The following is a 26,513-nucleotide window of genomic DNA, read 5'->3' as shown; positions in this document are numbered from 1 at the left end:
GACAATTCACTCCAGGATAGGTACTGCCAGAAAGACGACTTCATCCATATATTCATTCAGTACTTCTCTAGGCCTCTCTTAGCTCTTCCTAGCTTTGGTATCAAGAGAGCTGGCTCCAACTGTGTCTTGATTGTTGTAATGAAGCAAAATATATCTCAATATCTTGAGATGATAGTATGCTAAATACTATTCCAATACTGTTCTACTTGATCTAGGTTGAGAGTAAGCCTTTGGTTCAAGCTCAGAAGCCACCTTCCAAGATCAAGGACCTCAGAATGACTCGATTCTTGCCTAAGGTGGGAAGTAATGTTTAGTGTCTTTTTTCTTGGAAATGTTGAAGATAGGTGGGTGGCTAGGATAGCTTTTCAGAGGCATTTTTCATCAACTCAGCATAACATGATGCATATGTTCTAGCCACATCTCCACACTATTTTAAATGTTGCTATTCACTGATAGACTACCCCTCTTGTAATCAATCAGTGCATGAGGGCAGGGATCCAAGTGAGGTCAAATCAATAATATAAAGGAAATGTGAGCTTATGTTGCACCAAAGGAGATATACATTATATCTCCTTTGGGAGATAATGGGAAATGTTTTCCCATATTAGGATGATAAGATATTGGAATGATGATAATAATGGCTAACTCTTATGGAATACTCTACATGAATTGCCTCATTTACCTCACAAAAGCCTTATGAGGCAGACCCCATTTTTGTCCCCATGGTAGTGGTGAGATAGCTGAAGCGTAGAGAAAGAGATGTGTGGCCTATGTAGGGTCTGCAGTTGTATGTGGTGGAGCAGGGATTCAAACCCAGAGCTCATCTGCTTGACCACTCTGCTTCTCTCTACAAGAGCTTTGAAAATAGATTTAGGTCTGGATTTGGTTCAGACTCATTCTTGCTGTAGCAGGGGAGCTGGAAGAAATGACTACCTGGAGCCATAGATTTCTTGCCTGAGGTGTCTGCATCTTATCCACTTTCTCCTTATATAGAATCCAAACACCAGCATTGCTTCACTCCCTTTTGTGGATACCAAGGGGAAGAAGAACATGGTTAACTTCCCACGCATCAGCAACAAAATCTTGCTAAAGCCACCCCTGCTGTATCAGGTGAGTACAGGGCAGTGGACATGGCCCTGAGCAGGCAGGTCAAAGAGTCTGGTCCGGAACCAAGTTTAGAAAGGCTGAGGATGGTGGGAAAAGCACAATGTCACCTGAAGAGTTGGGTTCTCATCCCGTTCTTACTCTTTACAATGAATGTAAACCTTAGCAAATAAATCACTGACTTTCTTTTATCTACAAAATGGGCTCTCCATAGGGTTGTCATGAGGGTTCATTGAGAGAAAGAAGAATGAAATGTCTGGTATATAAATGGCAGAAGCATATGAAATGATTGTTTTCCTCCAATGTCTCCTATTTTTTTTTTTTTTGGAAGGACCAAAAAGAAAGAGCATAAGACCGTGCCAAGTTAAAGAGGTATTATAGACACAAAAGTTGAAGAGTTTGTGCCCTTGGGCAAATCACTTTAGCTAGTTAGGAAATGTTCTTCTTAAGAGCAGTGGTAAAAAAAAGATTCCTATTTTTTCCTGGAGTAAGATGTCACTGGGGCTGTCAACTGCATAAGGTATTGTGAATGGCCTCACACAAAATAATGTGTGCCAGACAGATACTTCCTTTGAGAGGAAGACTGAGAAAACCTAATGTCTGATGATTATCATTTTCTCCCTGGAAAGCTAGGAGAAGAATCTGGCTGGACGTGGGTGTTCTTGGACTGATCAATGGTTTGTGACACCCAAAAGTCTAATCAGTCCTTTATTTCAAGTCTCTTTGTCTGGACAGGAGAATCAAAGTCACAATCAGATGCCAGCCTCTGAGCTCAAGGCTTCAGAAATGCCTTTTCATTCAAGCATTAAAACCGAAGATCCCAAGCCAGAGGAGAAACCACCAAGAAAGCACAAGGTGCCTCTGACAGCGGCAGGTATGTCTTTTGGGAAGTAGCAGGGTATAGGGGACTGATTCTAGATGGTCAAGTTGTCCTGAGCTGAGCTGAACCAGAGAAGGCTAAGCTTCGAGGTGTTGGAGAAGTCAACTAAGACAACAAGCCAAAATGAATGTAACAGTAAACTTCTTGTCACTTACCATGATAATATAAGGAAGAGAATAAACAGGGGAAAACACCGACTCCTCAGTGTTCCGTTTTCCCTGTGGACTGGCATCACTCCAGGTCAGATATATGAGCTCAGTCAGAGTTCACAGCCTAGGGAGCTGAACAAGCCTCCTGTCATTTTATGCAGGGCCGGGAGGGAGAGGTGAGGGGAAGGGCTCGGAGTGGAAATGTACTGAGTCCTGAGTCAGAGTAGGGCAAGTGTCTTGATGTCTCACTTCCTCCTCTTGATAAGGAGGTCTTGGCAGAAGTACCTGAAGAAGGAATCTGAATAGGGGCTCCTGGGTTAGAAATGTAGATGTGCATAAGTGCATGGCTGTTTAGGGGAACCTGAGCCCTTGACTGCAACCTCTCAGAGATTTCATGCACTGGCTCTGCACCAATGCTGGTGTGGGGAGGGCAGCTCCCCATGAACCCTACCAGGAAGACTTTGTAATTACCTATGGTTGGTCCTGAAAGAGCACTCATAGTTTTTGGCCAGGACTCCAACTCCTCACAAGGTTCAGAGATGCATCCCCTATTAGAATTCAAAGGAAGAAAACCAACACCCACTTTGCCAACACTATCTGACGCTTGGAGCTCTTTACCCGCAGCCTTTAAATTGTTGTCCTTCCTCTTCTTAAACAATCTTAGGAACAACCCACAAGGACACCGCTTGAGCTAGTTTTGCCTTTACAGAGCTCATATCTGCTTCCTTGCTGTCTTGGGTCTTGGTTTTGTCTTCTGGGCTAAGAATATGCCTTACGCAGCTTTCACATGACTGCCCTTCACACACGTCTTGTCTCTCATGTCTTTCTTCCTCCTGGCAATTCCTTCTCCAACTCTTCAGCAGTTTGTCAAATAACATGGTGCCTTCCCCTCCCACCCCCAATCCTCAGACCTCTCTCTCTGGCACTCTCCAATTTAACTCCTTAAAGTTTGAACCCCACCCCACCTGCCGCCAAACCAAACACCAGCCACCGAATGAGGGCGGGCCAGAAGAGGGTGGAGAAGAGCCAACACAAGTTTCTTCCTTGCAGTCTGAGCTGCAGATTTGAGTGGCTAATACCTCTTGGTCCTTTGAAGTTGCACTTTAGTAACCTGCCTGGCCCTTGAAGACATTATAGTTTGCAAACCCTCTTGGGAAAAACTGTTTATGTAGCCCCAAACCATATCAACTTGGAAACTGCTGCCAGTAGTTCTCTACTACTGTTGACACCAGCTTTACCTCCTGAAATCTGTACCCATGCTGCGGCAACTCATAGCTTTGGGGGCTAAATTCTCTCTTTCCTTTCCTTTATGTTTCCCTCCCGATTTGTTGAAATCAGTACAACACCTTAACATTTATCCTTTACATTTCTACCTGTGAGATTCAAGGCATGTGGTCCTTAGTAAGCCACCTAGTTGAGGGCAGGAGTGACTGGCTCATGAGCTGGAAGGCGTGCCATCATCAGGACCCTAGGCAAATCCCCATGTTGCCTCAACTGACAACTATAGTGTCTTTCACACAGAGGCGCTAAAGTTTTTTAAGAACGAGCTATCTTCATATGAGCAAAGTGAAATCCTGGGCTACACGGAGCTGTGGTTCCTGGGGCTTGAAGCAGAGAAGCTCCACGTGACTCCTGAGAAGTTCAGCAAAACGAGTTTTGATGATGAACACGGCTCCTATATAAAGGTGATGGGGAAATATGTAGCGGTAACTCCAGGGGCCTGGGGCTCAGGGACAAGAAGTAGTCTGGAAAGGAAAAAAAGTGTGGGTTTTTCTTTTTTTTTGAAATAACATTTGGTGATGATACATCTCAAACTAGGCATCCTGAAGGATTCCAGTAGGTGCTAAACCAAAGAAATGTCATGTTTAAAAGTGGGAAAACATGCAATTAATATACAAACTACTCTGCTGACAGAGAACTGATTCTTCTCCAAGAATATTTGGGGAACAGGCTTGCATCCTGAGCAAATTCTCACAGGTTCTTTTTCTGCATAACCCTGTACCCATTGGAAGAGCCAGACTCCAGGGGAAAAATGCAGTCTCCACAACATCCTCTTTTTTGTCTCCTTCATACAATCCCACACATGGACCTCTTTCTATTTCATTTTAAATGCCATTTCTCCACAATCAAAAAAAGTTCTTGTCACTGTAGTCCCTGGCACCCAGTCCTTAACTCCTTTCAATTTCCCAGAGATGGATCCTGGGAAGGGGATCTCTCCTTCTCCTCTTCTGATTGCATCTCTCAGGTTAACCAGGACAGTGCCTCTTATCAGCCTGAAGGCAAAATCTGGGCAGTGGAAAGTGTCTCTCTTGCCTCAGAAAGCAATTTCCACTTCTGAAAATGTCCAGATACATGATACTTAGTCCACCAGGTTACTAGGCTGCTGGGAATTTCTTCCTCTGGACATTTCCTCACAATGTGGTTACATTTAAAGAAGATAAGATTGGCCTTCGATGGCTTCAGAGAAGAGACATATTTCTTAGGAGTATTTAGAGCCATGTGTCTCAAGCTTTACTATGCACACAATTCCCCTGGAGATCTTGTTAAAAAATCTGGATTTTTATCCAGCAGGTGTGGGGTGGAGCCTGAGATTTTGCCTTTTTCAGAAGTTTCCAGGCAATGCCCACACTGCTGGTCCTTAGGTCACACTCTGAGAAGGAAGGCTTTAGAATTTCTGGCACAGATCCTCCATTGAGTGCCCTGGTTCTCAACATTTTTAGGCCAAGGATCCCTTTGGGAGTCTGATATATGTGCAAAGTAAGTCCTCATTCTAGAAAAGGCATCCTGAACACACATCAAGTTTCAAAGAGGAGTGGGTTGTCAAGGGATCCTTGGTTAAGAATCTCCAATACAAACCTTAGTTCCTGTTCATCTGGACACTCTTGGCTCCTCCACCCCGACCCTACCTGGGCATAGAGTTTCTGGAAAATTCCCCAGCAATGTCAGCAGTACCTTCATATTACTTCACTGCAGTTCAGTTCCTCAGTCTGAAATATTAGGGAGCTCTGTTACTGGTGGAGGCAAGCACGGGGATAATGCATGCTCACTGCGTAATCAAAATCTCCATCTCCATTGCATTCCAATGCATGCCAAATTCCCAAACAGGCAGCACAACTGCATTCTCATTTCTATTCTGTCAGCCATTGTTAGCTGAATACCTGTTTGAGTACCTATCATATGCGTGAGCATGTGCCAGACTCTGGAAATATAAAAGGCACTATAGAAATGAGTACAACCTGGTTCCTGGCCTCAAGTAATAACAATCAATATCAAAGTTGACATGCAGATGAATAATTATGATACAGCCAAATTGGTGACCTGTGCAAAATACCTTTATGCCAGCATGTGCAGAACTTGCCCATTGCCTTTTCCCTGTACCTTGTCATGACAAACCTTTGCAAGTAGGGTAGTCCACGTCCACGTATTAGTAACGTACCTGTTGATATGCATGATCCTGACTCCTATTGTATGAATGAACCAGAAGCACAGAATCACAGGACTTGTGCACAGACACGTCCTTCACCTCTTCCAAATTCCTGAGTGCAAAACTGGGAATCAGAGATTCTCAGAACTGGAAGGTCTTAGAGGTTCTTATCTAGGACCTTCAGTTACAGATGAGGGCACTCAGTTCAGAGTGGGAAATGACTTGTCTGAAGATAGGGAGATAAAGTCTTTTTAATTAAAAATTTCCTGTTGCTTTGAATAAATGCCTGTTCTCTAGTTCCCAGCCCATGGAGGGATATGGGTGACTCTGGCTCTTGGAAAATCTTTCTCCTCTTAGTTGAGAAAGGTTCAAGATCTGTACTGCTAACTCTCACATTAGAATTAAATCTGGGTAAGTCAAGAGGGGAACCAGATCTGACCAGGAAGAGGCAGAACAGACAGGAAGCCTTCTTTGATTGCAGGAGACACATCTGGGGTCTGAAATAGAACTTCCCCCAAACTGAGCCTGCTGCTCAGCTGCATTCAAGAATTATGAAATATCCAAACTGAAAGCGACCTTAGAACCACTTTGCTCAGTCATCTTAACTTTACAGGTTCCCACATAGACAGAAAACCAGAGGTGATAGCAGGGCTGGGACTAGAACCCAGTTTTTCTTTTTTTAAGTTTTTTATTTTTAAAGATTTTATTTACTTATTTGTATGCAAGAGCGAGTACAAGCAGGAGGAGAGGCAGGCAGAGGGAGAAACAGTTTCCCCATTGAGCAAGGAGCCCGATGTGGGACTCGATCCTGGGACTTTGAGATCATGACCAGAGCCCAAGGCAGACACTTAACTGACTGAGCCACCCAGGCGTCCCTAGAACCCAAGTGTTCTAAAGACCATCCAATGTTCTTTGCACTGCCTGACATGGATAGAGCCTCGTGGGACCTTCCTGACCCCACATTGGTAGCCTGGGATCTGGGCAACCACCTGACCAATGCAGCAGTAAGGAGAGGAGGATGGGAGTTGCACAAATACGTGGTGCAGTTCAGAAAGTCCCCCCGGGGTAAACCAGGGCCTGACACAGGGATGCCACTATCAGGGAAGCCCCAGAGCCTATGGCTCTCTTCCTTACCCTGGTCTGGCTTCTGCAGGTCCTGCATGACCACATTGCCTACCGCTATGAGGTTTTGGAGATGATCGGGAAAGGGTCCTTTGGACAGGTGGCCAAGTGCTTGGATCACAAAAACAATGAGTTGGTGGCCTTGAAAATCATCAGGAACAAGAAGAGGTGTGGTTTGGTAGACGGCCTAGGCCATGGGAGGGGTGGTCTGCATGATTCTGGCCCCTTTACAATACCAACCCTTCCTGACTCTGCCTTTTCCTGTGATCTTCCTTGTCCTTTCCTCTTTCTCTAATTATCTGATTCCACAATGGGGCAAAGAGGAGGCAAGAATATGATGCTTTTAGTGCTTTCTACCCATGCCCCTTGGACTCTTGTTGGGGCGATGGGGAGGGGCTGGAGAAAGGGGCTGACTGCTGCAGTAGGACGTGACACTGTGAATTCTGTCCCCATTCCCTATCCTCCCTGCCACTGCCCTGCCACCTCAGATTTCACCACCAGGCCCTGGTGGAGCTGAAGATCCTGGAGGCTCTCAGAAGGAAGGACAAAGACAACACACACAACGTGGTGCACATGAAGGACTTTTTCTATTTTCGCAATCATCTCTGCATCTCCTTTGAACTCCTGGGGTCAGCTGCTTTTTCTTTTAATTTATTTTCTTTTGAAAAATTGCTTAAGGTGACAGGCGAGAAACTTCGGGGTCGGAACACTAGGTTTTTCTAGATGTGGGCTTTTAATGACTAGAGTGGACACGGTGGGCAAGGAGCCAATGGAGCTGGACACAAAGCTGCCCATCTCACCCCATCCCTCAGTCATGCCTGTCGCCTGCCAGCATACTCAGGATGTGCTGCCTCAGTTCTGGGTGCCAAACTGGGTGACATAACCAATAAGAGTCCTCTGACCTCAAGACTAAAACAGAAATATATTGTCCCCACTCACTGGCTTTATAATCCTGTGGTGCTGAGTTTGGAACCCAAGGGAGCAGGCAGATAGTGTTCCTGGGGGGAAAGGACTTTGATTTTGAGCAAATCAGGATAGGAGCAGATATTTTTGGTCAGGAAACAGAATCTGACCGAAATAGATTAGCATCAGCGGTCTGAATATTGGAGCCAGAAGGGTGGCTAATTGGAAGGGCATGCTAATTTAATTACTTATCTCTCTGAGAAGATCATCTTCCATAATTTGAACAAAACCAAAAACCCAGAAAGAATTTAGCAAAGGGGCATAATTAGGGTAGACTCTCAGGGGCTCAGTATTATGGGATTCACTGGGCTGGTAGCTTGATGCTCCCATGACACCATCGCCATTAGTAAAATTCTAGGAACCAGGTAAATCTGAATCAGAAGGAACATTGATTGATACTTTCCTCAGCACCTCTGATGACTACAAAATGTGGTCCACTTTCCAGTATGCAGAGGTGAATGATCTTCCTTCTGTCAAAATGAACAAGCCAGGATGCCTTTCTAGACCATTACTCACAGTCACAGTCAGATATCATTGTATTTAAAAGAGCTTTGGGAAGTGAGGAGGGACAGGAGTGCAGAGGGAGAATCCAAAGACCAGAGAGGTTAGGAGTTTCCTAAGGTCACAGAGCTAGTCAGGATGAGGCCAGAGCTTCACATCTCCCCTGTACTTCTCAAGAATAAATGGCTTCCTAAATACTTCCAGAGTTCAAGAAGGCTTGGAAACGGAAGACCGGGAGAAACCGGGAAGAAGTTGATGCAGAGTTGTCTTGGGCTGTGCCCTTCTCTCCCTCCTCTCCCCATCTTAACAGGTTGCAGAGTCACAAACTGGTAGCCACAGAACCGTTTTTCTTGTTAAAATGCTTCGCATTTGTTTCTAACATTTGTTAAGTCATCAGATTTCACATAATACAAAAGGGTTTTTATGCAATAGTGCAGGCTTCTGCCTGTCCAGAAAATTTAGGATAATCTAGCAAGAGTAACCTTCATTTCTGCAAAGCTACAGTTCGATGGGACCAAGCATCCAGGCTCACTTTAGATAGGGTCGGTTTCTCCATTTTGCCTTAGCCCCCACCTGCCCACTTTCTTATCCGCTTTACCATCAGGAACCTTTAGATGTTTTAGATAGCCGTATTAGCTTGGGGTAGGAGTGGCCACTTGTTTGGGTGGTGGAATTCTTGGATCTCTTCGAAGGGCCTGAGAAACTATGAATATTTCAGAAGTTTGGCCCAACCTTTTAACACCCACATGTGTAACAAAGTTGTTAAATGATCTTGTCACATAAGAAACAAAGGTATATCTGAGAGGCCAGCACAGTGGAGCTTCACACCAGGTCCCCCAAGAATCACGGGGAAAGTTGAGTATGTTGGACATGGAAAGCCCTGCCTCTGGTCAGAGGCTTCTCTACTCCCAGAAGGAAACCAGGTGATAGGGGATTGCTTGTAGGCTCAAACTCAGCAGTATATCTTCTGCACTGATACACACCCCTCACTTTCTCTCCCTTTTCCAGAATCAACTTATATGAATTGATGAAGAATAATAGCTTTCAAGGCTTCAGTCTGTCAATAGTTCGGCGCTTCACCCTCTCTGTGTTGAAGTGTTTGCAAATGCTTTACGTAGAGAAAATCATTCACTGTGATCTCAAGCCTGTGAGTACAAGCTCTGTCCTGTCAAGGGAGTGGGTTCCCACCCTCAGAAATGGTTCGCCCTATTCTTTTCTCCAGCGGTAACTGGGAAGCCATCATGGCCAAGGCCCCAGGGCGGGAGCCAAGCTGTTATGTTTTTATGTTGTGTAAGCCAAGAACAATGTAGTGAAGACTAAGGGGCGGACATCAGGGCAATGCTTTATCATCATTAGGGCAATGGTTTATCATCAAGACAGATTGGAGCAGGAAGGTCTGAGGGCTTTCCTACAGGGGGCTTAGGGTGTGCAGAGACATGTTATGTAGGTAGATGGAGAACCTCTGTACTAAACCCTGCCTTTATCTACTGTACTCTGAGTTGGTCCTAGGGCAAATCCTTTGCTCCAAATTACATGCCCTTCCCACATGTCCTGCTGGTGTTCTATACTTAGCTCTATTACTGCTCTGGTTGCTATGTAGGGATGCTTTCTTTATTTTCCACTGACTGCAAGCTCCTCCAAGGTCAGGGACCATGTCTTCTCACCATTTAATTCCCAGGATCTATCACGGTACCTGGCAATAGTAATGGCAGGCAACAAATAAATGCTTGTTAGAAGGGTTAATGACTGCAGACTTGAGGAGTGCAGGGAGGTAGCTAGGGGAAAGGGATAAGGGTATGAATTAGGCAATCAGGAACTGGTTCCAAAAACAACATGGCTCTCACAGATATGTAAATATCCCTTAAGTTTTCCTCATTCCCTCCCTTCTTCTCACTTTCCCTGAAACAGTTAATTTTTGATTGTTTTCTATTTTAATTCTTGTATAGTTTATACAGCATTATATCAATTTCAGGTGTGCAATATAGTGACTCCAACATTTCCATACCACACTGGTGCTCATCATGATAAGTGTACTCTCTAATCCCCATCATCGATTTCCCCCATCACTGCACCCACCTCCCATCTGATAGCCATCAGTTTGTCCTCTGTGGTTAAGAGTCTATTAAAAAACGTCTTGGTTTGTCTCTCTCTCTCTCCCTCTTGTTTTTTTGCTTTTTTGCTTTGGTTCTTAAATTCCACATGGGAGTGAAATCATATGGGAGTGAAATTTTTCTTCATCTGACTTATTTCCTTTGGCATTATACTCTCTAGATCCATCCACGTTGTTTCAAATGGCAAGATTTCATTCTTTTTTATGGTTGAATAATATTCTATTGTGTATATATATATACACGTATGTATGTATGTATGTATATATATACACATATATATATATACACCACCTCTTTATCCATTCATCAGTTGATGGACTCTTGGGCTGCTTCCATAATTTGGTTATTGTAAATAATGCTGATATAAACATATGGGTGCATACATCCCTTTGAATTAGTGTTTTGTATTTTAAGGTAAATACCCAGTGGTGTGATTAGTGGATTATAGGGTAGATCTATTTTTTTTAATTTAATTTTTTTTCAGTGTTCCAAGATTCATTGTTTATGCACCACACCCAGTGCTCCAATGCAATATGCCTGCCTTAATACCCACCACTGGGCTCACCCAACTCCTCAACCCCCTTCCCTCCAAAACCCTCAGTTTGTTTCTCAGAGTCCACAGTCTCTCATGGTTTGTCTACCCCTCCGATTTCTCCCAACTCCCTTTTCCTCTCCTTCTCCCAATGTCCTCCACGTTATTCCTTATGCTCCACAAGTAAGTGAAACCATATGATAATTGACTCTCTCTGCTTGACTTATTTCACTCAGCATAATCTCTTCCAGTCCTGTCCATGTTGATACAAAAGTTGGGTATTCATCCTTCATGATAGAGGCATAATATTCCATTGTATATATGGACCACATCTTCTTTATCCGTTCGTCTGTTGAAGGGCAACTTGGCTCTTTCCACAGTTAACTTTTTTGAGGAACCTCCATACCAAAACAATTAAAAAAAACACTGTAACTCACTGGGAAAATTAGGGATATTTTTGCAATCCAATATTGACAAGATAGAGATGTTCTCTCAGGGCTTACTGGTGGAGTCTCACAAGACTGGAGATACATTGTTTTATTCTACACATTCAAGTTCCTAATCCTCAGCTTTGTCGCTTCAAAGGGTCACTACATCCATGGTTTTTGGGCTTAGAAGACTGACCCTAAGCAAGGAAATTCACATGACATAGTGGATTTCTTTGAGAAATAGTAAACTAGAATATACATACCTAGTAGGAAAGTGTGCATGCAACCAGGAGAGTGCTTGGTGATTGTAGATCAAGAATCAGGGGGTTATTCAAAGATACAAATGTAGTGTTGTGAAGTAACATCTGCAATCCAGTGTTTAGAACAGCAATGTCCACAATAGCCAAACATGGAAAAAGAGTCCAGATGTCCATTGACAGATGAATGGATAAAGAAGATGTGGTTTATATATACAGTGGATATTACTCAGGCATCAAAGAAATGAAGTCTTCCCATTTGCAGTGACGTGGATGAAGAAACTAGAGGGTGTTATGCTAAGTGAAATAAGTCAATCAGAGAAAGACAATTATCTGATTTCACTCAATGTGGAATTCAAGAGACAGAACAGATGAGCATAGGGGAAGGGAGGGAAAAATAAAACGAGACAAAATTAGAGAGGGAGACAAATCATTACAGACTCTTAATCATAGGAAACTGAGGGCTGCTGGAGGAGTGGGGTGTAGGGGAATGCAGTAGCTGGGTGATGGGCATTAAGGAGGGCACTTCATATAGTGAGCACTGGGTGTTATATACAACTGATGAACCACTGAACTCTACTTTGGAAATGAATAATAACTATATGTAAATTAATTGAATTTAAAATTTTTTTAAAAAGATTCAAGGAGTGATTGACTCAAAGGATAGTTTTGATGAGCCGCTATGGCTTGATGCATCGATCCCCTCTCTAGAGCTACATTCTGTCAATATGATGGGAAGGCCTGTGCCATTCAGTGACGGAACCTTTGCATTGGTCTGGAGACACACCAGTAATGTCTGCTTTTTACAGACTTTTGCTGATTGAAGTCTTCCAGTTAATATAGCTATTCTTTAGGAAAGGAATATGGACTAAATTTGTACTTTCTTGATTTGTGGTGCCAGAGGCTTCAGAACAGGCCTGCTGGGTCATATCTAGAAAGTTAAAGGACTCCGGAAGCGACTAATTCATCTGATAACTCATAACAGTCGATTCATCTGATATTGAGAACTGTGAAAACATGACTGTGACTTTAAACTCCAGCCCTAGGTAGTACACCCTCATGCTCGGAAAGCCCAGGAGCTCTGCTTCCTTAACCACAGCTCTCTGGGGACCCTGGTTTCACATTTTCCCGAAAGTCAGTGAAAGAATCACAACTCAAATTGAATTATTGCCTTTTTTTTTTGATCCATTACTGACATATCAGTATGTTGGAGGAACGCTTACTGGAAACATTAGATTTAGTCAATGATATTTCTAAGGCCTTGTGCAAGCAAGAGATAGAGTCAGGTGCTAAGGAGATAAAAATAAACCCACAGGGTTCAGGAGTTACACATTCTCTATGGGGAAGGAGACAAAATATGTGCAAAAGAAATACTGCCAGGTAGCCAATGCTGGGTCAAAATAAGAGGTACAGATCACAGATCGAATAGGAAGTCAGAGGAGCGGGGAGAACATGGTGTCTGGAGATGTGGGAGGAGGCCAGCTTGGAGCTAGTCACGTTTTTAACTGGGTCCTGGAGGATGGCAGGCATTCTGGTAAGTAGAGTGTGTGGAGCAACATTATTAAAACCTGACATCTGTCTTTCTCCTTCTCTCTAGGAGAATATAGTGTTATACCAAAAGGGCCAAGTCTCTGTTAAAGTCATTGACTTTGGATCAAGTTGTTACGAACACCAGAAAGGTAGGCCCATTCTGATCCCTTTGTCTGAATTTTCCTATTGTGATTTCTTTCACTTACTGAAGCACCACTTCTGATGTGGGGTCACCTGGTTTCCAGTCTGGGCTCAGCCATAACAATTGCTGGTGTGATTTTGAACAAGGTGTTTCACTTCTCTGAACCTAAGTCTCCTCATCTATAAAATGAGAAGATTGGACTCAAATTCTACAAGGGTCCTTTGCAGCTCTTAAATTCTGTATCTGGAATTACCCCAGAGCCTTGACTCCCAAAACTAACTAGATGTGCATCTAAATTACTAGAGGCCTCTGAAAATTTACAGCTCTCAGGGCCTCACCCCAGATGTACTGAATCTAAATTTCTGGGGGAGACCCCAGCAGTCTGCACTGTAGAACACACAGCCATTCTGAGGTTTGGGATTCACGGCCCTAAGCTCTGAAGACTATATTTTCTCCCAGACTAGAATGCAGAAAACAAGGGGCGCCTGGGTGGCTCAGTGGGTTAAAGCCTCTGCCTTCGGCTCAGGTCATGATCCCAGGGTCCTGGGATCGAGCCCCACATCGGGCTCTCTGCTCCACGGGGAGCCTGCCTCCTCCTCCGCTCTCTCTCTCTCTGCCTACTTGTGAACTCTGTCTGCCAAATAAATAAAATCTTTAAAAAAAAATAGAATGCAGAAAACAGCGTTGGGGTACATTTGCACAAACATCACTGAACTTGATTTAAGTGCCTCTTCTTTTGACTTGTATCAAGTTTGATGGCAAGAACATGTACCATTTAATAAACGCTGATGGAGTATCTCTCTAGGTCTGTTACCATTCTGGTTACAGGAACAAAAAAACCAAACATGTCCTGTGCTCTGATTGCTTACAGTTCAGTTGAAGAAACAAAGATACGAAGGTAACAGGTACAGTGATTACGAGTATGGGCAGACTATGCTAGGAGCATAGCAAAGTGGGGCTTGGGACCCGCCTTCAAGGTGGCAGGGCATGTCAGAGGAAACCTCCTGAGGCCAAAGAAAAGACTACCAGATGGTTGTTTCCACATATTCTGCAGTACTACTTTTGAAGACACACATTATCTTTTATATATGGAACCCATAAGAAATTTCAGCTAGAAAACAGTCTGCCTCCCACAAAGTACCCATCTGCTTAACTCTTCTCAGCCACGAAAGCCTCTCAGCCTCTGCAACCTCTTGCCTTGGCTGCCAGGATGCTCCCTGGCAGGACTTGTAACGATCCTGTCCTTGCTTACGGATAGCCATTTCCCCCTTTCTGTCTCTTTTGAGTTCCCTTTATCTTTATTTTAACCACGAGGCTGTATAGAGTATGGATACTAGACTTGAACAGCCTGAGTTCAAATTCCAGCTCTGCCACTTATCACTGAGTGAACTTGATAATTTCCTGAATCTTTGTATGGCTCAGTTTTCTCATTTTAAGATGGGGACAGTAATAACACCTGCTTCACAGGATTGTTGAAAGACTGAGAGTTGCTTTCTATAAAGCACTTGGAATAGTGCCTGGCACATGGTAAAGATTTCTCTTTTAAGATTTTACTTTGACAGAGAGAGAGAGAGAGAGCACAAGCAGGGAGAGTGGCAGGCAGAGGGAGAGGGAGAAGCAGGATCCCCACTGAGCAGGGAGCCCAATGAGGGACTGGATCCCAGGCCCTGGGATCATGACCTGAGCCGAAGGCCGACGCTTAACTGTCTGAGCCATGTTAAAGATTATAGGAGTATCCATTAAATCTATTTTTCAAAGTTATGCTGGGTATATATGTCCTTTGATTGCAAGGTACATCAAATGCATTTTGTACATAGGCAGCATGTAAAAGTCATTTTTGTTATATCTTTACTTTGTTTTAAATCACTAAATTGTTGTTTTTTACTGTAACCAATCCAAACAACAGAGAAGTGGCTACAGAATCCTTGCCCTGCCAGCATCTAGATAAAGAATGTTAGCTTGCAGAAGTAACTATAGTGTCCTGTTTCTCTCACCTCTGAAAAATCTAGGCTCCCCACCGTACTGTCTTCTGTATGGCTTCATCTGCTGAGATTTTGGGGCCTCTTCCTCCTATATGTTATACAGCACAATGCACACAATATATTGAAGACACACTAGGAGAGTACACATTTTGTGTGTTTCCTTTTCCATTTTACTATGACTCTTTCCTTGCCAAATCACAATACTTCCAGAAGATAGCTACCCAAAATTAACGTGATAGTTTGAAAATTTAGCTTTATATTAATCTGTTTCTTTTTTTTAATACAGTTTGGCTGACTTTAATGTCCTTCCCTAGAACAATGCCTACGTTTAGAGTTCTTGACCAATAAAGTGAGCATAGTAACACCATATGATAATCAGGTCGCTGTGAAGATTTGATGAGATTATACATGTACCTTGACTCAGAAGTTCTGGTCAGGGGCTCCTGGGTGGCTCAGTGGGTTAAAGCCTCTGCCTTTGGCTCAGATCATGATCCTGGGATCGAGCCCCACGTTGGACTCTGCTCAGCAGGGAGCCTGCTTCCCCCTCTCTGCCTGCTTCTCTGTCTACTTGTGATCCCTCTGTCTGTCGAATAAATAAATAAAATCTTAAAAAAAAAAAAAGTAGTGCTGGTCAACTGTACTTCCATTTCCCTGCAAAGCCTGGAGAGTGAAAAGGGGAGGAGAGTCTTAGTTATCTTCGACCTTCACCTGAGAAGGTGTACTGGAGAAGTGTGTTTTGGAGAGAAGGATTTTACATGCTGGTTCTCTTTCTTTCCCAGTGTACACCTACATCCAAAGCCGGTTCTATAGATCCCCAGAGGTGATCCTGGGCCATCCCTACAACATGGCCATTGATATGTGGAGCCTGGGCTGCATCATGGCTGAGCTGTACACCGGATACCCTCTGTTCCCTGGGGAGAATGAAGTAGAGCAGCTGGCCTGCATCATGGAGGTGAGGGGCAGGGCTGAGGTGCCACAGGATAGTAGACAACTTGCCCTCCCCAACACTGGGCTGCATCACAGTCGTTGTAGGGCAGTGGCCAGTGCACTTTTTTGTTGTTGTTGGATGTTCCCTAAAAGTATCTTTGGAATTATGTGCACCTCTGTACACTTTTGCCTTAACACCTAGCATTTTTATCATACATTTAAGTAGTTGCAGAGGATGAAATTTCCACCATATTATGAAAGTGACATTTTATGTTTTTATTTCTCTTTATTTTTATTGTTTAATCATTTCAAGCATCTTGAATAATTAACATACAGTGATATATTAGTTTCAGGTGTCTGATGTAATGATTCAGTAATTCTATAGATTACTCAGTGCTCAACATGAGAAGTGTCTTCTTTTTATTTTTATTTATTTATTTTTTGAGAGAGAAAGTACTCACAAGCATGAGTCGAGGGTGGGTGGGATGGGGAGGGGCAGAGGGAGAGAGAGAGAATCTTAAGCAAGCTCCATGCCCAGCATGGAGCCCAATATAGGGCTCCATCTGATGACCCTGAGCTTACATCCTGAGCCAAATTCAAGAGTTGTGTGCTTAACCAACTGAGCCACACAGGCACCCTGATAAGTGTATTCTTAATTCCCCTCATCTAGTTCACCCATCCTCCACTCACCTCCCTTCTGGTAACCACCTGTTCTTTATAATTAAGAGTCTGGGTTTTTTTTTTTTTTTTTTGGTCTCATTTATCTTTGTTCAATTGTTTTGTTTTTAAAATTCTGAGTATAAGTGAAGCCGTATGGTATTTGTGTTTATCCGACTGACTTAGCATTATATTCTGTTCATATATTCTGTTTATATTGTGTTTTTCTGACTCAGCATTATGTTCTGTAAATCCATCCATTCTTTTTTGTAGCTGAGTAACATTCTATTGTGTATTTATATACCACATCTATATATACACACCACATCTTTATATATGCATGTATAGCACGTCCATATATATACCATAATATATATATGCACCACATCTTCTTATATGTATACCCCTCTCTCTTTCTCTAAATACACACACATGCACACACACACACACACACACACACACACACACACACACACCCGCATCTTTATCCATTCATCTATTGATGGACATTTGGGTTGTTTCCATAATTTGGCTATTGTAAATAATGCTGCAATAAACATAGGGGTGTGTTTATGCCTTTGTATTCTTTGGGTAAATACCCAGTAATGGAATTACTGGATCATATGGTAATTATGTTTTTAATCTTTTGAGGAACCTCCATACTGTTTTCCAGAGTGGCTGCACCAGTTTGCATTCCCTCCAACAGTGCAGGAGTGTTCCTTTTTCTCTATATCCTTGCCAACAGTTGTTTCTTGTGTTTTTTATTTTAGCCATTCTGACAAGTGTGAGGTAACATCTCATTGTGGATTTTATTTGCATTTCCCTGATGATGAGTGATATTGAGTATCTTTTCATGTTATCTGTTGACCATCTGTATGCCTTCTTCGGAACAATATCTATTTATGTCTTCTGTCCATTCTTAATTGGATTATTTATTTTTTAGATGTTGAGTTGTGTAAATTCTTCATCTATTTTGGATACTAACACTTTATTAGATATGTCCTTTACAAATATCTTTTCTTATTTGATAGGTTGTCTTTCAGTTTTGTTGATTGTTTCCTTTGCTGTGCAAGAAGTATTTTATTCTGATGTAGTCCCAGCAGTTTATTTTGCTTTTCTTTCCCTTGCCTTAGGACACATATCTAGAAAAATGTTGCTATGGCTGATGTCAGAGAAATTACTGCTTATGCTCTTTTCTAGGATTTTTATGGGTTCAGATCTCACATTAGGTTTAATCCATTTTAAGTGTTTTTGTGTATAGTGTAAGAAAGTGGTCCATTTTCATTCTTTTGCATGTTGCTGTCCAGTTTTCTTAACACCATTTGAGTCGATCTAGAAAATAGAAATTTGGGATGTATAGATGTATAGATAGATAGATAATAGGTACAAATTAGATAGATAATTCAGCAGGCTAATAAATATATACTATATATACTTATACATACAGAATATATAAATAAATATGTGTATATGTGTGTGTATATATATAGATAGATAGAGAAGAGAGAGAAATTAGATCTTTGTTCATAGTCCAAATATCTTTGTTTACTGGTATAATCCTGTTTTTCTTCCATTGCATATTCTTGCCTCTTTTATCAAAGATTAATTGACCATATAGTCATAAGTTTATTTCTGGGCTTTCTATTTGGTTCCTTTGATCCACGTGACCATTTTTGCACTAGCACTGTACTGTTTTGATTACTACACCTTTATAGTATATCTTAAAATCTGGGATTGTGAGATGTCCGGTTTTGTTCCTCTTTTTCAAGATTGCTTTTCCTATTTGGGGTCTTTTGCAGTTCCATAAAAATTTTGGGATTATTTGTTTTAATTTTGTGAAAATGCTGTTTGTATTTTGATAATGATTGCATTAAATCTATATATTGCTTTGGATAGTATGGAATACACACACAAATATATATATGTATACATACATATATATATATATTTAACAGTATTTATTCTCCTAATCTTTGAAGATGGAATATTTTTCCATTTGTTTGTGTTGTTTTCAATGTCTTTCATCAGTGTTTGAGTTTTCAGAGTATAGGTCTTTCTTTTTTTTAATGTTCAGTTAGCACTGTATAGTACATCATTAATTTTTGATGTAGTGTCCAATGATCCATTAGTTGCATATAACACCCAGTGCTCATCACAACACGTGACCTCCTTAAACCCATCACCCTGTTACCCTATCCCCCCACGAATCTCCTCTCTGAAACCCTCAGTTTGTTTCCCAGGGTCCATAGTCTCTCATGGTTTGTCTCCATCTCTAATTTCTCCTCCTTCAGATTTCCCTCCCTTCCCCTATGGTCCTCCAGGCTGTTGCTAATGTTTCACATATGAGTGAAACCATAATAATTGTCTTTCTCTGCTTGACTTATTTCCCTCTGCATAATCCTCTCCAATTCCATCCATGTTGATGCAAATGGTAGATATACATCCTTTCTGATGGTTGAGTAATATTCCATTGTAAGATATATATATATATATATATATATATATACACACACACACACACACATCTTCTTTATCCATTCATCATCTGGGCTTCTGTAGTTTGGCTATTGTGGACTTTGCTGCTATGGACATTGGGGTGCATGTGCCCCTTCTTTTCACTACATTTGTATCTTTGGGGTAATACCTAAAAGTGCAATTGCTGGGTCGTAGGGTAGCTCTATTTTTAACATCTTGAGGAAACTTCATACTGTTTTCCAGAGTGGAAACAGAACTAACTTGCATTCCACTAACAGTGTAAAAGGGTTCCCCTTTCTCCACATCCTCACCAACATTTGTTGTTTCCTGTTTTGTTAATTTTTGCCATTCTAACTGATGTAAGGTGGTATCTCATTGTGGTTTTGATTTGTATTTCCCTGATGGCTAGTGATGTTAAGCATTTTTTTTTTCATCTTTTATCTCTTTGGTTAAGTTTATTCTTAGATATTTTATTACTTTGGCACAATTTTTTCTTAATTTCTCTTTCTGCTAGAATAGTGACATTTTAAAATGAAACTTATACCAGTCTTTCAAATGTACTCAGAAATATCTAAAAACCAGAGATGACTCCTATCCAAATCTATGTATTGTTCAGTCAGTAGTCATTCACTATCCCAGCTTTCTGGAAAGAATATCTTCCAATAAGAAGTATTTCCAAGACTCACTAAGTCAAACTGAGAAAGGCAGTTATCCTATGGTTTCACTTACTTGTGGAACATAAGGAATAGCATGGAGGACACTAGGAGGAAGGAAGGGGAAAATGGAGGGAGGGAAATCAGAGTGGGAGATGAACCGTGAGAGACTAAGGACTCTGGGATACAAATTGAGGGTTTTAGAAGGGAGGGGTGGGGGGGGGAAGATGTGTGAGCCTCGTGATGAGTATTAAGGAGGGTATGGGTTGCATGGAGCACTGTGTGTTATAAGCAAACAATGAATCATGGAACACTACCTCAAAAGCTAATGATGTACTGTGTAGTGACTAATATAATATTAAAAAAAGACTCACTGTATGATGATTTATTATGTATTATTCTTAAAACCATCATGTTATGGAGCTAAATTAGATAAAACAGGAGAAAATAACCCTAAAAATTAGAAACTTCTTATTTTAGGATTATACCAGTGAACAAAGATATTTTGACTATGAACAAAGATCTAATTTCCCTCTCTCTCTCTATATATAAATGTGTATATATATATATATATATATGCGTGTGTGTGTGTGTGTGTGTGTGTGTGTATACATTAGTCTCTCTAATTATCTATCTAATATCTGTTTGTCTATCCATCCCAAATTTCTATTTTCTAGATCGACTCAAAGTAATAGCTGGTCAGAGAGACACACATATACACTTGAGAATTATTAAACATAGTTTCATTTCATGATTGAAACTAATAAGTATTAAAATAATTTAGGTGATAGTATTTATAAATGATATTTATGATGGAATGAACACTGGCCTGGGAATCAGGAAAATGGAGCCTAGTCTGAGCCCTTTCTCTTGGGCAAGTCAGTTCCCCCTTCTGGACCGCTCTAAAATGAGATGATCAGAGTACTTGGCTTCTAAGGTTGATGATGAATGATTTAATGAAGCATTCCTGAACCAATCCTGTTTCTAATACCAAGAAGAATGGGGGAGTATGGGATCTGGGTTGAGGTCCTCCTGGCCCAGAACTGATTCAACTTCCTCCTGATCTCAGTGTCACTGAGACTGAGGAGGAGAAGGATAGGGTTGTGCATGGATGTGGCGGGGAACCCAGCTGCAAGGATAGGTAACCCAGGGCTGAGGATGACATCTGTGCTCTGTCTCTGTGTATCCCTATAGGCTGCAGTGGGTAAAGATGAATAAGTAGGTGGTGCACGTTTCTTTTCTCATAAAGTGGACTGATGTTCATCTGGTGATTTCCACTTCCCAGAGTTGGGATATGTCGTTCCTTAATTCAAGGGTGGTCAGCACATACAGTGGTTTATTTATTCGGACACTGAGATCTGGCCGCCATTAAAAGTTGGCTACCTCCAGTTGGTCTTAATGCTTATTTAGAATAACATGACTGATATTGATGCTCAGGATACTCTAAGAGCCCTAAATTAGGAGTCAGAAGACCTATGCTCTGGGCCTTTTTCTCACTGGCTTGAGGTTATCACTTAATATCCCCGGATCCTTATCTGTAGAAGCAAAATTTGGCCAAAGTCCCATCCAGCTCTAATGTGTGACTCCACAAGAGTGAACCCACTGCATTGTACTTGTTGAAGGTGCTGGGCCTGCCACCAACCCACTTCATTCAGACGGCTTCCAGGAGACAGACATTCTTTGGTAAGTCCCAGGTCTAATGCTCTTTCTCCAATTGTGATGATGAAGTCTCACAGACCTTGGAGATACCCCCCCCACACACACCTAAACATCATTCAGTGCTCTTGCCCTGGGCCCATCCCAAAGGCAAGCTGTGATTAGGAACTTCTGCTAGAAAAGTAAAAAGCTGCTGAGAAGTGGTACCAGAAAGCACGATGGAAATGGGATGGGGGAGTCACATTGGGAAGGAGGTCTTGGCGTAAAAATGACTCAGAAGATCTATCAGCAGAAATTGAAACTTCAAAGCCTATAATGATGCCCTTTCCTGTAAATTATCCTTACTTCTGCAAGCAGCTTGCCCCTTCACACTATGGACTCTGCAGCGAAATCAAAGAACAGAAGCTTCTTTCTAAGAATAGTGGGAAATTTCTTTGCTACATTTTATGATTATTGAAACATCACTCTTTCCTGCTGAAAATCTCTTAATACTCCAAATCTTTTCTAGGCCAGAATCATCACAACTTTGCTATAAAATGGGTAAATAAAGGCTGTTAGAACAATTTGGTTGTGCACATGTTGCAACTTGCCAGTTATGTATAGGACAGTTACCTAATTGCTGGAATTAAGCCTCCTCCATGGCCCCATGCTGCCCCCCCCCCCATCATAGTTCCCAGGATCTGGATTTTCTGATCCTCTGCCTTTCTATTTGACTGGTGCTGTATGAGATGGACCGGTAGATCAACAAGGTCCAACTGAGGCAGGGCTTCCAGGGCATTATGTACCAAATGGATAAATTCAGTCCCGTATCTAAAATCCTTTTAAAGACCCACAAAAACCCAAGGGATTAGTATGTAGAAAAATCCATAGTGACTAGAAGTTCAGCCAAGTGGAGTGAAGCCAGACATGAGGGAAAGGGACTCCACAGATAGGGGTTCTGTACCATCTGGAATGACATTTCTGACCAGCCAGTCTCATCAGGATAGTTCATAGGCTTCTATTGGTTATGGAATCACCATCATTCCTAGCCCTCTCACTTCTTATTTCCACTCAAGAGTGCCTTCAAAATGGGGCAAATCCCTTACTCTCTTTCCACAGCTTGCCCCATCAATAAAAGAATTAAAAATACTGTGATGGGGGATTCCTGGACAAAAAGGTTTTAGTCATGTTGACGGCCAGTCAGTATACATTAGTTCAGTCATGTGGGGATTAAAATGTAATCTACTTCTGCACCATTTGGGAAAAAGCCCCTGCCACAGCTACAGGTTCCCTGGCCCCTTTCCCAGGACCCGTTGGACTCACCATTATCCCGAAACTAAAAGTTTAAGGCCTGGCAAGCCGAGAGGCCTCCATGACCCTGTTTCAGTACCAAAGCTATCATCATTTCTGATTGGTTAGTCCCTTGCCATTCCAATGGTTAAATCGTTGAGACATCATCTTATAGTCATGATTGGAGCTTTGAAGACCCTCCGTTTGGGCACAGTCAGCATCCTGGCTGCCTTTGACCAGTGCAGGCTTTCTGCTGAGCAGAGAGCCAGAGGTGGGACTCGATCCCAGGACCCTGAGATCTGACCTGAGCCGAAGGCAGAGGCTTAATCCACTGAGCCACCCAGGCGCCCCGGAAGAACTACATCTTAAGCCTATAACACTAAATGTAAGATTATACACTGTGAAGGACACTAAAAGTAAAGGGATATAGGGCATCTTGGTAAGAGGGTCTGGTTCATAGAGTATGGTTTTTATTATCAGTGAGGCTTTAGAATAATGGTGTGGTTTTGGTAGCAATATCCACATGACTTCAAGTCCTGCATAAGAAAGGGCTTTATCGGGATCTGCATCTTCTTCAGCATTGCCCAAACTTTATCTGATTATAAGAATCAGTTGGAGACACGACAAAAATGCGAATTTTTATGATCTTCCTGTGTAACCTATGATATGGCAGATTTGAGGTGGGTTGCAAGAGCCTGTATGTTTTTGACAAATGATCTTTGTGATTCTTATGGTAAGTTTGAGAAACACTTAGTTCACCTCAACTCTTGACTCTCCCTTCCCCAGATTTGGGCTGCCAACAGTTCCTCAACCCCCAGTTTCTTGTAGTTTACACTTCCTGTTAGCAGCAAAGTGATGTTACTTCAAAGGCAGTAAGATATTTAGGTGCTCCAGGTCGCAAGAAGGGGATGGAGAGAGAAAGATTTATTAAATATGGGGAGTGTCAGAGAGGTGAGGAAAACTTGTACAAGAAAAACAATTACACAGTGATTACTTTAGGAGCTGTCATTTATGCCTGTGAGCCTGAATATTCAGTCTTTTGTAAAAGAGCAACAGAGGATCCAATGGGAGCACTGGTGCCATAGTCAAAAAGGAAAAGGGGCTTGTAGGAGTTCACAGTACCTATGCCCTATGCAATATCCCCAGCTCATTTTTATGTCTGTAAATACACATATCCATGTTTGTCTATACACACATATACAAATTCGTGGTCTCTTCTAGGAATTCAGTGTGAGCAGATGTTCTTTTTGAGGCCCCACATGTTGCACTGATTACAAAAGTAATAGAAGGGCTTCATTATGCACCTTCTAGAATATGTCATGTGAACCCCATTGAGTTTTTGTGAGTCAGTATAATGTGTAAACAAACTGTGTGTATATTCACATCCATCCATACGCAGATTTACAGGGTGTGAGCATAAGTGGTCACTTTTCCTGAACATGATGTCCAGATGAATGACCTCACCTTCAAAGCATTGCACAGAATATTCTAGGGAAACCCCCGGAGCTGTCTCCAGGACTTCTTTCCAGGCATGATAAATACATTTGGTGAGAGTTTTAATCAGTCAAAATATCTGAAGGAAGTCATTTTCAAGCTGTGTCTTAAGCAACAAACCAAGTTTAATCATTCCAATTTATAGACAGAATTTTGATGTGGCTATAAAAAAGTAATGAGATTAATTATAAGTGTAGCTTATAAATGAGTTCTGAAAGCAGATGATTCTCCTACAATGACTTTCTTGTTATACTTCCATATTCTTATTTTATTGGGTTAGTGGGAAAGGAGCAAGGGCACAGATAATCCAAGAATACACAACACCTTTTTTTGTTCAGAGTTGAGTGGTTTTGTCACTTCAGATTTATTTCATTATTATTACTATTCATTATAATTATTATTTTACCCTGGTTAAGGTTAAGCCATTTGATTTGGGGAGGTGGGAAGGAGGCTCAGAACATATCGAATGGGGGAAAATTGTTTGTAAACGTTAATTGCATTCATTGCATAATCTACATATGACTCTTTCCGTCTGACCGAGATGGAAGTCATGTGTTTGTGTGTGGAGGAGGGGCCTAGTGTAGGACAGATCCTAGAGCTGCAAAGACCATTCCAAGAAGCAGCATGGTTGAGTGAACAGCTATGATGTGACTAATGTGTATTAACACATGGAACTAAACACAGAATGTTGTATCTCTAAAGATTCCAAAGGTTTTCCTAAAAATATGACCAACAACAGGGGGAAAAAAAGATACCCGGATTCCAAGGATCTCACGGTGGTGCTGAAAACCTACGACACCAGCTTCCTGGACTTTCTCAGAAGGTGTTTGGTGTGAGTTTGCAAGGGTGTTTTTGCCTCTGGGTTTCCTCTTAACCACTGTATTTTCCCACATTTGCTGGTGAAAAGTCTGGAGCTGGAACATAGTTAGGAAAATAAAAAATACTGACCATAGAGCTTGAGAGTCTGTAGAATACTTTCCCTCATTAGACTGTTCTCTTCTGTTCCTGGGTGATTAGCAGGGCAGAGGATTTGCTCTGTTTTGAGATGTGGAAGCTGAGGCTGAATGACTTACCCTGGATTAGTGTGTGGGTAAGTTTGCCTTCTTGTTCTCAGACTGCCTGGGCAGCAAAGTTGTAGGCCAGTTCTAAATAGCTTCTGCTTCAGGAACTGAGGTAAACCTCTTGCATGTTGTAACTGTTTGCATACACACCCAGTGTATGGTTTCCGCCCCTCCTTCCCCTAGGATTTATAGCCTAAATTAAAGGATTAGGGAAGGAATGATTTATAAAGCATTTATTATGTACAGCTTTTTAGAATCTATATGCCAATTTTGACTCTTAGAAATTAGGTTCTGTATTTCGATGAAGTCATAGTGAAAAAAAGAAATAGTGCATAAAGCATTTAGAATAATGCCTAGCTCTTGTCTTTCTTTTAAAGGAAGTTTTGCAAGTGTGTCTCCACTAAATGGCAAATAGACTAGCTACGTGATATTTGGTCAGTCATTGTCTCTCTCTGGGCCTCAGTTTCTTTCTCTTTATAATGAAGTATTCCTAAGGTGCCTTTTTAGCTGTATCAATCCTATAATTGTTGAGCATTTTTGAAACCATATGTTTATATTCTCTCCTTCCTCCAGTGGAATGGAGTTGTTGTAGCAAAATACTCTTCTTATATTTGTGCACTCTGGGAATTAAGCTACTGACTCAGCAGAGAGGCCATCAAGTACAGCTGGAAGTTTTCCCATCTAGAGAGTCATGCTACTCATCCGAAGACTGGAGCTAGAGAAGGATCCTATCCATTACCTCCATCCCCCTGCCCCAGCCTTTTGCTGAGGCTACAGAATGAATGTGCATTAACAAGTGAAAGAAACTCACTACTGAGACGGAGATGAATTATCCAAAAACCCCAACCATCCAGAACACAGCTCAGAACCAAGAAAGAAATTTTCTTTTTTAGTGTGAAGGGCTGGTTGCTTACAACTTGCAAGAGGTGATCAAGCTGATGGGGCCTATTACCTTATCCTTTTTTTTCCCCTAATTAGCAAATTTTTGGAATGACAGACTAAACATTTTGAGTTAAATTTAATAGGGGTATATGTAAAGCCCTATGTTAAGTTTTTGTAGGCCAACTCGAGAAATTCAGGAGAGGGGAGTTATAGCTCAGCAGCAGTTCATTTGAAAAAGAACTGGGAGCTTGAGTTGCTTATGACCTTATAAATCTAGAATATTTTTTTAAATTTTGTTTATTTATTTGACAGAC

General features: G+C 41.7%; 1 protein-coding gene across 2 annotated transcripts in view; it reads left to right on the top strand.

Moving 5' to 3' along the window:
• The first annotated feature begins 1,072 nt into the window (after window positions 1-1,072).
• DYRK4 (dual specificity tyrosine phosphorylation regulated kinase 4) overlaps window positions 1,073-26,513 on the top strand; it is a 28,068-nt gene continuing 2,627 nt past the window's right edge. For both annotated transcript variants that reach the window (XM_046013248.1, XM_046013249.1), the window contains exons 1-10: window positions 1,073-1,110; window positions 1,840-1,978; window positions 3,655-3,818; window positions 6,711-6,847; window positions 7,168-7,308; window positions 9,152-9,290; window positions 13,069-13,150; window positions 15,905-16,077; window positions 21,460-21,520; window positions 24,959-25,088. In XM_046013248.1, coding sequence (XP_045869204.1) covers window positions 1,861-1,978; window positions 3,655-3,818; window positions 6,711-6,847; window positions 7,168-7,308; window positions 9,152-9,290; window positions 13,069-13,150; window positions 15,905-16,077; window positions 21,460-21,520; window positions 24,959-25,088 — 1,145 coding nt within the window. In that variant the 5' untranslated portion in view covers window positions 1,073-1,110; window positions 1,840-1,860. The remainder of the gene's footprint in view (window positions 1,111-1,839; window positions 1,979-3,654; window positions 3,819-6,710; window positions 6,848-7,167; window positions 7,309-9,151; window positions 9,291-13,068; window positions 13,151-15,904; window positions 16,078-21,459; window positions 21,521-24,958; window positions 25,089-26,513) is intronic.

This window comes from Meles meles, chromosome 7 (assembly GCF_922984935.1).
Source record: "Meles meles chromosome 7, mMelMel3.1 paternal haplotype, whole genome shotgun sequence".
NCBI classification, from domain to species: Eukaryota; Metazoa; Chordata; class Mammalia; order Carnivora; family Mustelidae; genus Meles; species Meles meles.
The sequence above is the reverse complement of the archived record's forward strand: the minus strand, read 5'-3'. Positions and strand labels throughout refer to the sequence as shown.